Genomic DNA, 14,946 nt, shown 5'->3' on the forward strand with positions numbered 1-14,946 from the left:
GACAGTAAGGCCTCCGTGCAGTGGCTGCGATTCGGCGACCTCTTTGGGGAAACCGAAGGTTTTGTCTGTGCAATACAAGATCAGGTGGTCAAGACGAACAACTACCGAAAGCACGTCCTGAAGGATGGCACTCCCGACTTCTGTCGAGCCTGTCGTCATCCCGGTGAGTCACTCAGGCATGTGCTTTCGGGTTGTTCCGCGCTTGCTAATACTGAGTACTTGCACAGACACAACCAAGTGGCCAAGATTCTCCACCAAGAGCTTGCTCTTATGTACGGTCTCCTGGAACAGAGGATGCCGTATTACCAATACTCACCGGTGCCAGTACTCGAACGCGGCGGAGTCCGGCTCTACTGGGACCTGCCTGTCGCCACAGACAGGACGATACTGGCGAACAAGCCTGATATCGTGGTGATGGACAGGGCACGGTCGAGGGTATTTTTAGTGGACATCACCGTCCCGCATGACGAGAACCTCGTGAAAGCCGAGACTGAGAAAAAACGTAAATATCTGGATCTGGCGCACGAGATTGTCGACATGTGGGGTGTGGGGTCTGCTGAAATAATCCCTATCGTAATATCTGCCAATGGTTTGATCCCGGTTAGCCTCGCTCACCATCTGAGGCAACTGGGGATCCGGGACGGTTCGCTCGCAGCCAGGATGCAGAAGGCGGTGTTACTTGACTCGGCTAGGATTGTCCGCCGGTTTCTCGGCCTACAGCCCTAACCCCCGGCCGTTTGATTTCCCTGCCGGGGCGTATTCCTCCACCCGCTTATATAATATGTATGTAAGTATAAGTAAATTTACTATATAATTATATAAGTAGTTATTATAATATATGTATCTATTATGTATTGGGCGGGCGGAGTGACATTCAGTACAATAATAATAATACTTTATTTCAGACTAGATTTTAAGTCCATATTGGGTTAGTACAACAAAACAACATTTAGAATAAAAAAACAAAACAAAACAAAATTAAATTAAAAATCAATAAGTAAAAATAAAATTAAATAAAGTAAAAGTAAAATCAAAAATCAAAAAATTCAAAAATTCAAAAATTCAAAATTCAAATAACTTAAAAAAATTAAAAAAATTAAAAGTGATGTTAGTAGACAAAAAAAAAATGATAGCTTGGTATGATATGATATGACATTACACTAGGAGTGCATGATATAAATCGATATTTCGTAAAATATCGATATATTTACGCGATATATCGACGCAACCCGATATTAACGAATCATCTAGGTTCGATACGCGTATCGATATACCTATTTCATTCGGTAAAATAATTATCGAGAGAAATTAAAAGCACATTTTTCAGGCCACAGTGCCGGGAGCGTCCGTAACGAGGGTTGCGCGACTCCAAATGGGGACGCTTCGCCAGAAGGGGGGGGGGCAATCGTACCGGACGCGCGTCACGGTAATCGTGTGGTACACGACCGGAGGTGATTTTGATTGGCCACGCGGGGGCAGAGGGGACGAGTGGGACACAAAGGTGCGGGAGTCAACCCAAGGCCCGCTTTCATACCCGCCTGTAGGGCTGCGCGCCGAACCATGTCGGCGATCAACGGCAGCACAGTCTGCGCGGCGGGAGGAGGTGAGCCGGACTCCAAACTGTGGGGCTGTTCCCGGCGTCCGTCCACATACCCGCCCGACCCCGCGTGGTCGCGACGGCCATTCGCGTTAGCGCACAGCACTTTCAGGTGCAGCCCTCCACAAATAGGACATGGGTGCTTGTCCCCTAGGCAGGAGAAACACCAGCCTCGGGCCTGGGCAATCCGCCTACGAGCGGCCACGTGCAGCGCTACAAAGTCCGGGCATTGCGCCGTTCGGTGCCCCTGGGACTTACAAAAACGGCAGTCCGGTCGCACGGCCTGAGCGACAGCAAAGCGGGGCGACGCCTTTCTCTTTTGCACGATTTGGGCGGTACGCCATTGGATGGTGGGCCTGGGGCTTGATGTTCCCATCGACGTATCGGTGACCATAACGTCACCCATGCGACACTCATCCTCTAGGAAAGTCAGGAGCTGGTCAAAGGTAGGGAGAGGAGATGCCTCAACTCTAGCGTGCCCCTGTTCGGGGTTTTTCGATTCCCGCCGCAGTCTGGGTGTAATATAATATTTCTATATATGTATTATTTTTATGTATGTATATGAAAAAAAAAATATTTCCAACAGTCAGCTGTTATCTGTAACACAAACATTAAGTTGCTTACCATAAGAACAGACGACCGTGTGTGTATGTTATATGATAATTATTTATTTATTTAATTAATTCTCACCTCCTCCTTATATAGCTGTATGAGAAATAGATGTTTGCCGATTCTCAGACCTACCCGGTATACACACAAAGTTTCATAAAAATCAGTCCAGCCGTTTCGTTGGAGTATTTTAGCTAACATTGTGACACGAGAATTATATAAAATTATATGATTTTTCACTGAATTTTTTGTTCAATTACAATAAAATATAGCCCACGTCACTCCTGTATAGTGTAGCTTTCTGTTAGAGACAGAATTTTCATTATCGGATCAGTATTTGCGAAGATTACCTTATAATATTAGATAATATAGATTATACCTATTATTAAGTTGTTCGCAATAACCATGCAATAACAAAACGCAAAGATACGAAATTCTTCTATTCACCGTGAGGGCAGCACTAGTAGTAATTTATAATCTGTATGATGTGTCTGTGGCTGTGTTGCCTGCCCCAAGAAGCTAATAAACAGCAGCTCACCAATAAAAAAACAGGTGAAAATAGTAGGTAAAGTAAAAAAAGGCAGATTTCATACTTTCCTCGTATAATTAAAATATTTTTTTTTTTTGTTATCAGGACTCACACACATTGTTATATTTTATTTACCACAATATAATAAAAAACAAAAATGAAAGTAATATTATTTTCCACTTTCATCCTCAATTGCCTCATCTTTAGTATTTACAGACTCATTTTCCTTTTTAAAATCATACATATTGATGTTAAATTTCTTTATGTGCCTTTTTGTGCCTTCAAATGAGTAGCAATCAGTTATTTCGGACTTAACCGATTGCTACTCATTTGAAGGCTTAGTGTTTAAGTTTAAGCATTAAAGTCGCTATTTTGATGCGTAGTTTAGTTTTCATAATATTTATAGCACAAAATAATCTTTCCACGGTGGCCTTGCAAGTAAGCAGTAAGCACAAAAGTTTCTTCAGCAATTCACACAAAGGTTACATTTGTGAATGCTTGTAATGTTTTAAAATATTCGAAAAATATGTTTTGGAGAATTTTGTACATGGTTAATTTTGTACAAATTTTATACATGATTTCCCCGTGTATAAAATATGAATGTCAATAGTATAAAACTGGTCAGGGAATTCCCTCGAATCCCAACAAGAGTAGATCCTGCCATCTGGTATCATTGTGTATTATTATTTAGTGGTCATTAAAACATATTACATAGTGATAACGCTGAACGCTAATTGAATAATTGTGTTTGCTCGCAAACGAAAAAAAAACCGACTTCAATTACATCGACAAGTAATACAACGTAGATCGACAAAAAAATAGTCAAGCAACTACGCGTTATCAAAGTTTACTCAAAAAGTAGTTATCGGATCTCGATAAAATTTATATGTGACCACACGATAAACATCAGCTTTCGATTAAATTATAAATTATCAAAATCGGTACACCCAGTAAAAATTTATTGCGGATTTTCGAGAGTTTCCCTCGATTTCTCTGGGATCCCATCATCAGATCCTGGTTTCCTTATCACGGTACCAAACTAGGGATATCCCCTTTCCAACAAAAAAGAAAAAGAATTATCAAAATCGGTACATCCAGTAGAAAGTTATGCGGTATAATACAACGTAGGTCGACGAAAGAAGCGTCAAGTAAAAACGCATTATTAGATATAGCTCGAAAAGTAGTTGTTAGATCTCAAATAAATTTAAATGGGACCAATTGGCACACACCACCTTTCGATTAAAACAAAATTTGTCGAAATCGGTCTACCCGGTCAAAAGTTCTGATGTAACATACATTAAAAAAAAAAAACAGTCGAATTGAGAACCTCCTCCTTTTTTGGAAGTCGGTTAAAAAGTAAAAATTAGGAATGAAACAGAAAACAGGGTCATCAATGTAAAAACAGCAAATATACTGTTAAAACAGTAGGGTTGGTAGCACTGATCTGTGGATTCGCAGGGTTCACTGATTTTGCCCCCCCCCCTCTTTTTTTTCGAGTTTTGAACTTTTTTTACGTTTAATTGTTTGTTCGTTAACGTTCGAATGTAAAATTGTTTGTTTATATTTTATTTATTTATAATTAATTAAACAAATGTTCACCCTTTAGTTGGCCTCCTTAACTAGATATTGTGATTTTTGTCGCTCAAATTAATTAATTTTGAATTATTATCGTTTGTTCGAGCATTATTAATGATTGTTCGAACATAAAAACAGTTAAATTCTTAATTATTATTTTTGAAAAATCGTTTTGTGTATTGAAATATCATCCCGTGACGTCTCCGGCGCTTCGGAAGGTGCAGCCCCTTCACCCTTGCGTAACAAAATGCAGACCCAGGTGAGCCGGAACAGCTGAGGCTAGTCGCCGAAGACGACCAAAAAGCCGAAGCTGCGGAGGGGAAGTGAAAATTCCTTAGGCGCATGAGGGGTAAAATTAGAGCGATCGGTAGCGCGGCAGCGCCAGGGACGATCAGTAATTGTTGTAGATGGGTGTCCAGTGTTGCAAAAGTGTAAAATAAAAAATCGGAATTTTTGGCTCCGAAAAATCGGTAGAAATCGGTAGATTTTTACTCGGAGTAAAACAAAAGTATTTTAAGTCAATAATGCGTTCATTTATGTTCATGTTCCGTTAAATTAAATCAAATTCTTTATTTGCATGAATATAGTTAATACATAAGGTGTTATTATTTAGAATGTCTCATATAATCTACCTTAAACAGCGTGCAAATTTTTGTTCCATTTATAATTATAATTATTTTACATTACAGAAAAAGAAAGTACTCAAAAGCGTATACGTTTTATCACTAAGAAACATTAATTATAGAAGTAGTTCATACAAGCATCATAAATACAAACAAATCAAAGAAAATAATTGCATAATTTCATTCTTCGCAGCAACTGCTAAATTGCTAATAATTAAACAGATTATTAGTATTCCCGACTTCCCGTGGGTGCAACAGAATAGCACATTGCTGTGAAAGAAGTATAAATTAGCGATGAATTCGCTTAACACTTCACAAAATTGCGCAACTACATTTAATTTGTTAAATGCGAATTGAATCTTCCCATGTCAATAACTAATCCGAATACTAATCCTAATCCATCGATATAATCCAAAAATAATCCATCACTAGTCCTATACCTAATTCAAGAAACAAACCCGAAGAAAGTTATCTTCAGGGATTTTCCCTTGTATACTCACCAGACAATAATAAACTCTATTATATGACGTGTTAGTACAATTTGTTTTAACACACCGCGAATTTGAACGGTCATATTCGACGTGGTGGGAAGAATTTCGGGAAGTCCCCGTGCATTGATTTTGTGTTACCGTTTTCTTTTAGTGTTACCGTATTAAGAATATTATTTTACCTTTTTTTTTAGAACATTATTTTACATTAGTTGAAAATTCAAAAATTCGGTAGATAGCACTGCTAAATCGGTATATCAGTAGACAAGGGCCAAAATCGGTAGATCTACCGATAAATCGGTAGCTTTTGCAACGCTGTGGGTGTCAGCCTGGGAAAACCGCGTGAGGATGCGCGCGTTGGATTTGTTCTTTTTTTATTTTTTTTTTTATTTTCAATTAATAATTAATTATTAATTGAAAATTGTTGAATTGTCCCAAAGTTATTAAATGTAGCATTTAGATATTTAACAATGGTGGCTAGCTCTGTTCCATCTGAGGGACTTTTCTCAAAAACCGCACAGGTTTTTACTCAGCAGAGAAGCCGACTGCAAACCAAAAGAGTAAATAATTTTTTTTTGCAAGGTCTAGAGAAAATGTTACCGAATTTTTATCGGTATTTCAAGCCCTACAGTTACACTACAAGGGTACAAAATGCAAACATATGTTTTTTAATCGGATAGCATTTCTAATTTATTAGAGAATACTATTACCAACTACCATTATTTATAAGTATTGTAGAAAAATTGAATAAAGAATTTAGTGAAAATTTTTAGAGGAAGTGATTAATAAAATTGCTGCAAAATGCAAATTGCAATATTAACTTATACTGGCAGCACTGATTATCATATTCAGGGAATACCGAGATTATCAAAAACTGCAAAGCTGTGTTGTTCGATGGTTGTTCGTTAGTAAACTATATGAATCAAAGTTAACGTTCTTCTTACTACATTACGTATTGAAGCTCTTTACTTTCAAGTCGTTCAAGTTGCTGCTCTTCTCTCTTGTCCGAGCTAATAAAAATATTGCAAAATAAAGTGTAAGTTAATTTTGTTTATTTGGTTAAAGATGCCTTTTCCATCGTGGATATTATTAATTTGAAATATTTAACTATATTTTCAGTCCATAATAAGTACAATGATATAGAAAATTTTACTATATTATATAATTATAAAGTACAATTTTTTAATCAACGTAATATTGTTTTGTCGTTTAGGACATGGAGCGGAAATTCAACGAAAACGGTGTTTTCACCGGGATTGCAGATTCGTTTTGCCTTACTTGCAAGAAGTATCTCAAGTTAAATCAAGTAAGCGAGCATATTATTGAACCCGATCATCAGAAGTCCTTTCAGTCTTCGGATTATGTTGTTAAATATAAAGAAGATAGCATCAGAAAGGTAACTATAATCTAATTGTTACGTTATGTTGAGTATTTTAAACTGATACTAATAATTTTAATACGCTGGTTGAAGGAACTACCTATATAACATATTGTTCTTTATTGTTGAAGTATTCATTACGTTAATTACGTTTATGTGACTTGCATAATTTAAATTGTGTTAATAACATTTGAGAGAATATTAAAACCAACAAAGTTATCAACCATTGCCGCCCATTTTGAAGTACCTATCTTGCAACTTTTGTCCTATCTTTATAACGTTTTTATGAGCATTGTTAATTCGCTCAACACATTTAGGTTCAAGTATTTATTGTAAATAAATAAATAAATTGCGATCGAATGGCGAGCAAAATTCATGTCTATGTATGCGTGTACATGTTTACTTATACTGCAGATGAAGAAAATTTAATTAATACAATGTCTCCATGATTCACTGGAAAAAAGAACTTACTAGTAAGACGCGCTTTATGAATATAAATCGTATAAGTTAAAGTACTGGATTTCAAATTTTTTAACTACATCAACTCGCTAAACACGGTAGTCGCGCCATGTTATGGATACTCTCTATTGTATACGTTTAACGGATGAGATAATTTTATCAAATTTTATTCGCCGGACGTGTACACATACATACTTCTCAACCGCGATAACCGCTCTGGTGTAATGGTTCGTGTAAGTGGCTAAACTCGGCAGTCGGGTGTTCGATTCCCGCTCAGGGTGGATATTCGCCTCGGATACTCGTAAAGCTGTCGGTCCTAGTTGTTCTCATAGGTACCTGATAGCTATAGTTACTTATATTAGTTAATATATCTGTCAACCTGTATGTGACCAATCTTGTGGAATTAGCTTCAATCTTTCTCATATTTGGAAAATGATGTTTATGCCTAGTAGTGAGATGTAACAACCTGAATCAATATATCTAAGCTTTGATAAATATTGCATAATAATTGGTGTATTTTCATGATTTACCCTATTGTAGTAAGTAGTATTAGTAAAAAGTGGTTATTTTAATATTACATACTGACACTCCAATTTTATTTATTTCTGTAGATTTCTATTTTTTGCATGGTATAAAATAATGTGCTCAAAAGGTTTACTTCTATTTATTAATGACTAGCTGACCCGTGCCCACTTCGTTGGGCGTTAATTATTATTATATTAACCAAATAACATACTTTAAAGAACAAATTTTATAGCGATTAAATAAATAATATGTTGCTCCCGTGTATTTATTATTTTAAATTACAGAACCAAATAACATTAAAAAACAAAATTTTATAGCACTTAAATAAATAATATGTTGGTCCAACGCCATCTATTAAAAATCAAGAAAACGTCGTCGATAGACTAAAACAAGACTATATTAATAACGTCGAAAGACTAATAAATTGTTTTCTAAGTGGCGATAGATGGCGATAGTTTAATTACCATTTTGATATTATATTTTAATCTTTTTCTTATTTACTGAATTTTTTGTTCAATTACAATAAAATATAGCCTATGCCACTCCTGAATAGTGTAGCTTTCTGTTCGTAAAAGAATTTTCATGATCAGATCAGTATTTGCGACTATTATCCCCTACATATAAACAAAGTTATAAACTATACCTCTTTATAATATTAGTATAGATAAACATAGTTATTTTACAGGTGGAAGTGGGATATTATTGTGAAATGTGCAATGTTATGATGCAGAACTTAGCACGAGTTGGTATTCATATCTATGAAACGACTCACGTGGACAATAAAATCAAGCAACAACTAAAAGAGTCCGATGCTGGTGTTATAGTATTTGATGACATTTTGATAGAAAATAATGCTTGGAATGGCATGGCCAATGGTTCCTGTTTCTTATGTAATGTGGATTACTCAAATGCAGATGACCATAGAAATGAACCAGCCCACATATTGAAACTTATCCAAAGTAAATTTGAATTGCTTAAGGATAAATTTATATATAGAAAGGTAAGTTTGGATTCGCAGGCTACCATTGTCAACATGTTTGAATTATTTTTTTAAATCGTATGTGGTAATCCTACTAGGAATAGTTGATTTAATTTAGAATGTCAATTACCTTTTTGATACTTCTTCCTAGTAGACCTCTCCTTTCTCTATAGATGTAGTCCTATATGAGCAACGATATGAGATGATGTACATTTGGGCACAATGCGACAAAACACTTTTGAAATATATGTTATTGGTATAGAATTAAATTAACTTTGATTATATTGACTGATTGATTGCCTTTTCTGCAACAAGACTGCCTTTTTTATATATTTCTAATGATTCTTGTTAATTTTACTTATTTTTCCTGGTACCTATACAATAGTGTTATTATTATATTGGTTGCTGTTTCTTTTTTTTTAATACTATAAAGAAGTTTTTACATTTAGTAATCTTCATCATTCAGGACTTGTTTACCATTAATTTAAAATGTTGTAAGGTTTAGTTGCAATTCTGATATTCCAGTTATATGGTTTATTTTAGACTTATAAAAAAATTAAAAAAAAAATCAGTTATTTTTACAATACAATGTTTACTTCTATTTATTATCAATAAGAAAGTAGCTCTTTATACTATAAATTAATTAATGCCATGTTCATTTATAGATTGATGATGATTCTATCAACTGTCTGATTTGTAATACAATATTTATGGAAATATTTAAAGAAACTCACACAAATGAGTCAGAACACCAAAAGAATTACATAAAATGTCAAATGACTAAAGAGAGTAAAACGAAAACAGGCAATTGCTATAATAACAACAACAACATTGATAAGGACATAAAAGAAAGTGACACTTCTAATGATGCTGTGGCAGAATCAATAGATACTAAAAATGATCCAGTAAAAAGTGAAGAACTTACAAGTGATATATCTAAAACCCAAATTGTTGTATTTAATAAAAATGTTGTTGAAGAAGCAGAAAATAAAAATGAAGATGAACTACTACCGCCTGCCGAGGCTATTAAAAGGGCGATGAAATTTGCTAAAGACAATGGCTTAAAGTACAAAAGAAATAGCACCTATTGTAATCTGTGTGATGTACAAATGTCCTCTTCTTTAAAAATGATGAAGGAGCATGTTGCTGAATCATTACATAAAGAGAAAGCTTTGAATAAAACAACTAGAAAAATGAATAAAGTACCCCTGGGCTGTTTTGTTGAAAATATTACAACAGTTAAAAGTCCTTTCGTAAATGACATAGTTATCAATGATGAGATTTGTATAGAAAAACAAAGTTTTCTTTTAATCGGCATACATAACGGTGTCTTAAAATGTCAGGTTTGTGAAGTTAATTTGAACTTTGGAAATATTGATGAACATTTACATGAACATAAACATACTAAAGCTATGGATACGATGAATGTCCTTACTGACTTTGACTCAGAATTTGTGAGAGAGGTAATTATTCTTTTGATTTATATTTCTTATCTATTATTGTTAACCTTGAAAGTTTGCTTGGACAAACCCCCTAATCTCCAGATCTTATAGTTGAGTCAAAATTATTTTAATGTTGATTAACCTGTATATGGAGAAAGGCTGCAGACCACATAATATCACGCTACATGTAGGATAGGAGCAAGAATAACAATGTTGCAAACACTGTAAAACTTTTTTTTTTTAACCGACTTCCAAAAAAGGAGGAGGTTCTCAATTCGACTGTATTTTTTTTTTTCTTTTTTTTTTTTTTTTTATGTATGTTACATCAGAACTTTTGGCTGGGTGGAGCGATTTCGACAAATTTTCTTTTAATCGAAAGGTGGTGTGTGCCAATTGGTCCCATTTAAATTTATTTGAAATCTAACAACTACTTTTCGAGCTATATCTAATAATGCGTTTTTACTTGACCCTTTTTTCGTCGACCTACGTTGTATTATACCGCATAACTTTCTACTGGATGTACCGATTTTGATAATTCTTTTTTTGTTGGAAAGGAGATATCCCAAGTTTAGTACCATGATGAGGAAACCAGGATCTGATGATGGAATCCTAGAGAAATCGAGGGAAACTCTTGAAAATCCGCAATAACTTTTTACTAGGTGTACCGATTTTGATAATTCTTTTTTTGTTGGAAAGAAGATATCCCTAGTTTAGTACCATGATAAGGAAACCAGGATCTGATGATGGGATCCCAGAAAAATCGAGGGAACTTCTTGAAAATCCGCAATAACTTTTTATTAGGTGTACCGATTTTAATGATTTTTAATTTAATCGAAAGCCGATGTTTATCATGTGGTCACATTTAAATTTCATCGAGATCTGATAACTACTTTTTGAGTAATCTTTGATAATGCGTTGTTACTTGACTATTTTTTCGTCGATCTACGTTGTATTACTCGTCGATGTAATTGAAGTCGGTTTTTTTTTCGTTTGCGAGCAAACACAATTATTTTGATAGTAAATATAATTATGGAAAATGTTGATGAATTTCGAAATCGTGGCAGTAGTTAGTGGATATATAAGGAAATGTTTTGATTTGTGTTATAGGTAAGACCCCGAGTATATCATTGTGGTTACTGCAATTTTATTGAAGCGAGCTTGAACAGCTTAAAAAGCCATTTGAAATCGATCAATCATCTTACAAAAAAAAATCAAGCCAAAATCCGTCTTGGAAGTCATCTGCATGCTATGGCCGAAGATAGGAGAAGAAGGGAGTTTTTAAATTTTATGGGAATGTTTAATTTACCATTTTTCCATTAAATTAATATAATTGTAACTTCATTTAAAATATTTTATAATAAAAAAATGACCGTTATTCTAATTTCGTATATTATTAATCAATGTTAACATATTTGTGGGGAGATATTTTTTTTTTAGTTTGATTGATATTTTTACCTATGCTGATAATAGTAATTAAGTTACGAATTAATGTTACGTTATAAAATGCATGTATACTCTACGAACGTCTATAAATGTTCAAATTTGTATTTCTATATATAAAAAAAAAAAAAAATGTATATATAAGGGACTCTTTTATTTCACTCATTTCATATTATAACATGTTCAATTGTTTATACAAATTTTACATTTTTATTTATAATAAAAATAATATTACATTGCCTATACACATCATTTTATACCTAGATAGATATGTATTTGCAAAAGAGCTTGAAGCACAAAGCTAACAATCGCTCTGGTCTAGTGTTGCGAGTAGTCACCTCAAATACCGACGGCGTGGGGGTTTGATTCCTGCTCGGGAAGGGATATTTCATTTAATACTTCTTTCCGGTTTAGATGTTTGCATTTGTGGGTCTACCCACTGTGCCTTGCAGAGCACGTTAAGCCGTCGGTCTCGGTTGTTATCATAAATGTCTAATAGCGATCGTTACTTATAGCAGGGACCATATTTGCAAACCCGCAATGGAGCAGCGTGGTGGATTAAGCTCCAATCCTTCTCCAACATGGAGAAAGACCCATACCCAACAGTGGGATATTACAGGATTAATGCTTATGCAGTTCCAAGTTGGAGATTTATCAGGCTTTGGCTACAGGAACAGATGCGGGGGGTCCACAGGCTGCCTCTAGGTCTTGCAGTTAGTAAATCGAGCAAAGTTCAAATACATTCGTGGAATTGGCAAGATTGAGCTTTTCAACTGGAACCCGTGCCTTTTGGTCCCTTGTCAAAGCTGTCGAAAGTAACTTCTAGCAGTCTTCACTACCATCATTGTGCGAATCTAAAGGCTCACAGGCGCATTTTGCGAGAGAGAAAGCGAAACTTCTTCGCACTCTTGGCATCGAATTCAACTCTTGACGATCAGTGAAAAGCACCACCGACCATCCCTTGGTGCGCGGGCCCGCCATGCGTAACGTGCGCTTTGAGTAAATTTTCGTTCGCCGTGTTTTGCATTCCCTCAAGAAATCGGTCATTAGACTTAACTCTGTTGAAAAATTCATTGTCGAATATCGATATTGTTAAGTTGTACCCCTTCGTCAGTAATCAATCAGTCGTATGTATTCAACACTATATTCCGTGCTTTGTGATTTAAAGGCAGTTGTATTTTATTTCACACAAGCTGTGCCCGCGGTTTCACACGCGTCAATTTGAGGAAATTAATAGCCGTTACCTTCCTCGACAAATGAGCTATCTAACACAACAAGAATTTCTTAATTCAAACCACTACTTCCCGAGATTAGCGCGTTTAAACAAACAAACGAACTTTTCAGCTTTATGATATTAATATAAATTAAATTTTTAGTACATTTTCGTGAATATTGATGTCTCTAGAGTTGTCGCCCTTTGACCCTAAAACTTACGTAAACACATAAACATGTCAAATTCAAGTTAATTGTGTGAACGTGTGCAAAACACGAGTTCACACCATTTTTGACGCGATCTTGCGGAGGCCTTTGTCCAGCTGTGGACTACAATAGGCTGAAGTGTGAAGTGATTTGAATAGGTGGGCAAGTGATAACAAAAAAAAATTAGGAATCTTCTGATTTTCCGATTATTATTAGTTATATCTGTATCTTTTGTTTGAGGAACATTACGCTAGGATCATTTTTTAGAGTTTATACAAAGAAGTTATAGATGTAAAGTAACTCTGACTTATTAAACCATATCCCTGCTGAAAATTCCAAATAAAAATTGATTTGTATGGGAAGTTAAGTTTAAGTATATTTTAAGGATTGTGCTAGATAGAAATGCCATTCAGGTTGCCTTTAAAAAAAAAAGGAAATATTTAAAAATTTGTGGTCATGGTAGTGAAAATGATCATAAGAGGTCTAAATCTATGAAGAATTTCGTTTTTATTAACTTAAAAAAAATGGAGGTAAGTACTTATTTGTTTTTTTCTTTTTTCCCCAAGTAGTTATGGGCAGGTCTTATCCTTCAGTGTCGGCTTATTGTTGAATTTTGGGACACGTTGTATATATCTCTTGGATACTTCAAGTAATTTTATCAGCAAGCAGAGAAACGTGTCATAAATATTATATCCATAAACATATGCGAAGTTTTTAGGTACTACACCAATATTGTTTTGCTTAAATCTTTTCTAAATTAAGTTTCAGTGTGGAACCTAAGATGTTGGTCAACACATTGCCTTTCTATGCTCTAACTAGTACTCTCCAGGATTTAGGTGCGCTAAATAATGACCGTATATCATTTTGTGCTGTGCATATCTCCAGAGATCCAGGTAGAGTCCAGAGTGGAGCTCACAACTTCAGAAAATTCGTGAAGCAGGATAAAGATATAGAATTAAGGATAATATACATACATAACACTGCAAAAATATATAAGATAGACAAAGAATTTGCGAGAAATAAACCTTTTCTTTAAGGAGTATTTCGTGCTACCGTTCATTCGTCAACTAGATAGGTAATTATATTCTATTATAATCATATTATGTTATTTTACTCTTGTATACCTATTTTTATTTTAAATTTTACACAAATCCGGTAAGCAGTTGGTGTTTGAATATACTCATAGCTACAAAATTATACCCAGCAATTATAAATAAATTGAATAAATTCCTTCGGAGATTCGATTCAATTGACTATGTGTTATATGAATGTAGCCGACATAGATCTGCTAAAATGAGGACATAAATAAAACAAGCCACGGTTCGATTGATATTATTAACCAATTCTCAGCGGCGCCATCCGAACTTCATATTTTTATTTAAATTCTGTTGATATATGTACAATATTATTTTAAGTAACTTAATTACTTTATTTATTTTTTAATCCGTCCGTCAAAATAGGTCCAGCCGTTTCAGAGATTAGCCAGAAAAAACAGACAGACAGACAAAAATTGTAAAAAATGTCATTTTGTTTATTTATTTATCCCATCATACATCTAACATTACAGGATATTATCCTAATGCGTTAGTGTCGTTGTCGTATTAAATACATGTCATAGGCAGATAAAAATACAAAAATGTGTTTGCTCGCAAACGAAAAAAAACCGACTTTAGTTACATCGAAGAGTAATACAACGTAGATCGACGAAAAAATAGTCAAGTAACTACGCGTTATCAAAGATTACTCAAAAAGTAGTTATCAGATATCGATAAAATTTAAATGTGATCACATGATAAACATTGGCTTTCGATTAAATTAAAAGTTATCAAAATCGGTACACCCAGTAAAAAGTTATTGCGGATTTTCGAGAGTTTCCCTCGATT

At 34.7% G+C, this 14,946-nt stretch overlaps 1 protein-coding gene across 1 annotated transcript; it reads left to right on the forward strand.

Moving 5' to 3' along the window:
- Positions 1-6,676: 6,676 nt before the first annotated feature.
- LOC123664952 lies at positions 6,677-11,788 on the forward strand (the record flags this gene model as incomplete). The annotated part of the gene is made up of 4 exons (XM_045599318.1): positions 6,677-6,817; positions 8,469-8,783; positions 9,428-10,225; positions 11,312-11,788. Coding segments are annotated over 4 exons (1,467 nt in total), but the record flags the coding sequence as incomplete, so codon positions are not given.
- Between the last annotated feature and the right edge of the window lie 3,158 nt (positions 11,789-14,946).

Source organism: Melitaea cinxia, chromosome 23, assembly GCF_905220565.1.
Source record: "Melitaea cinxia chromosome 23, ilMelCinx1.1, whole genome shotgun sequence".
Taxonomy (NCBI): Eukaryota; Metazoa; Arthropoda; class Insecta; order Lepidoptera; family Nymphalidae; genus Melitaea; species Melitaea cinxia.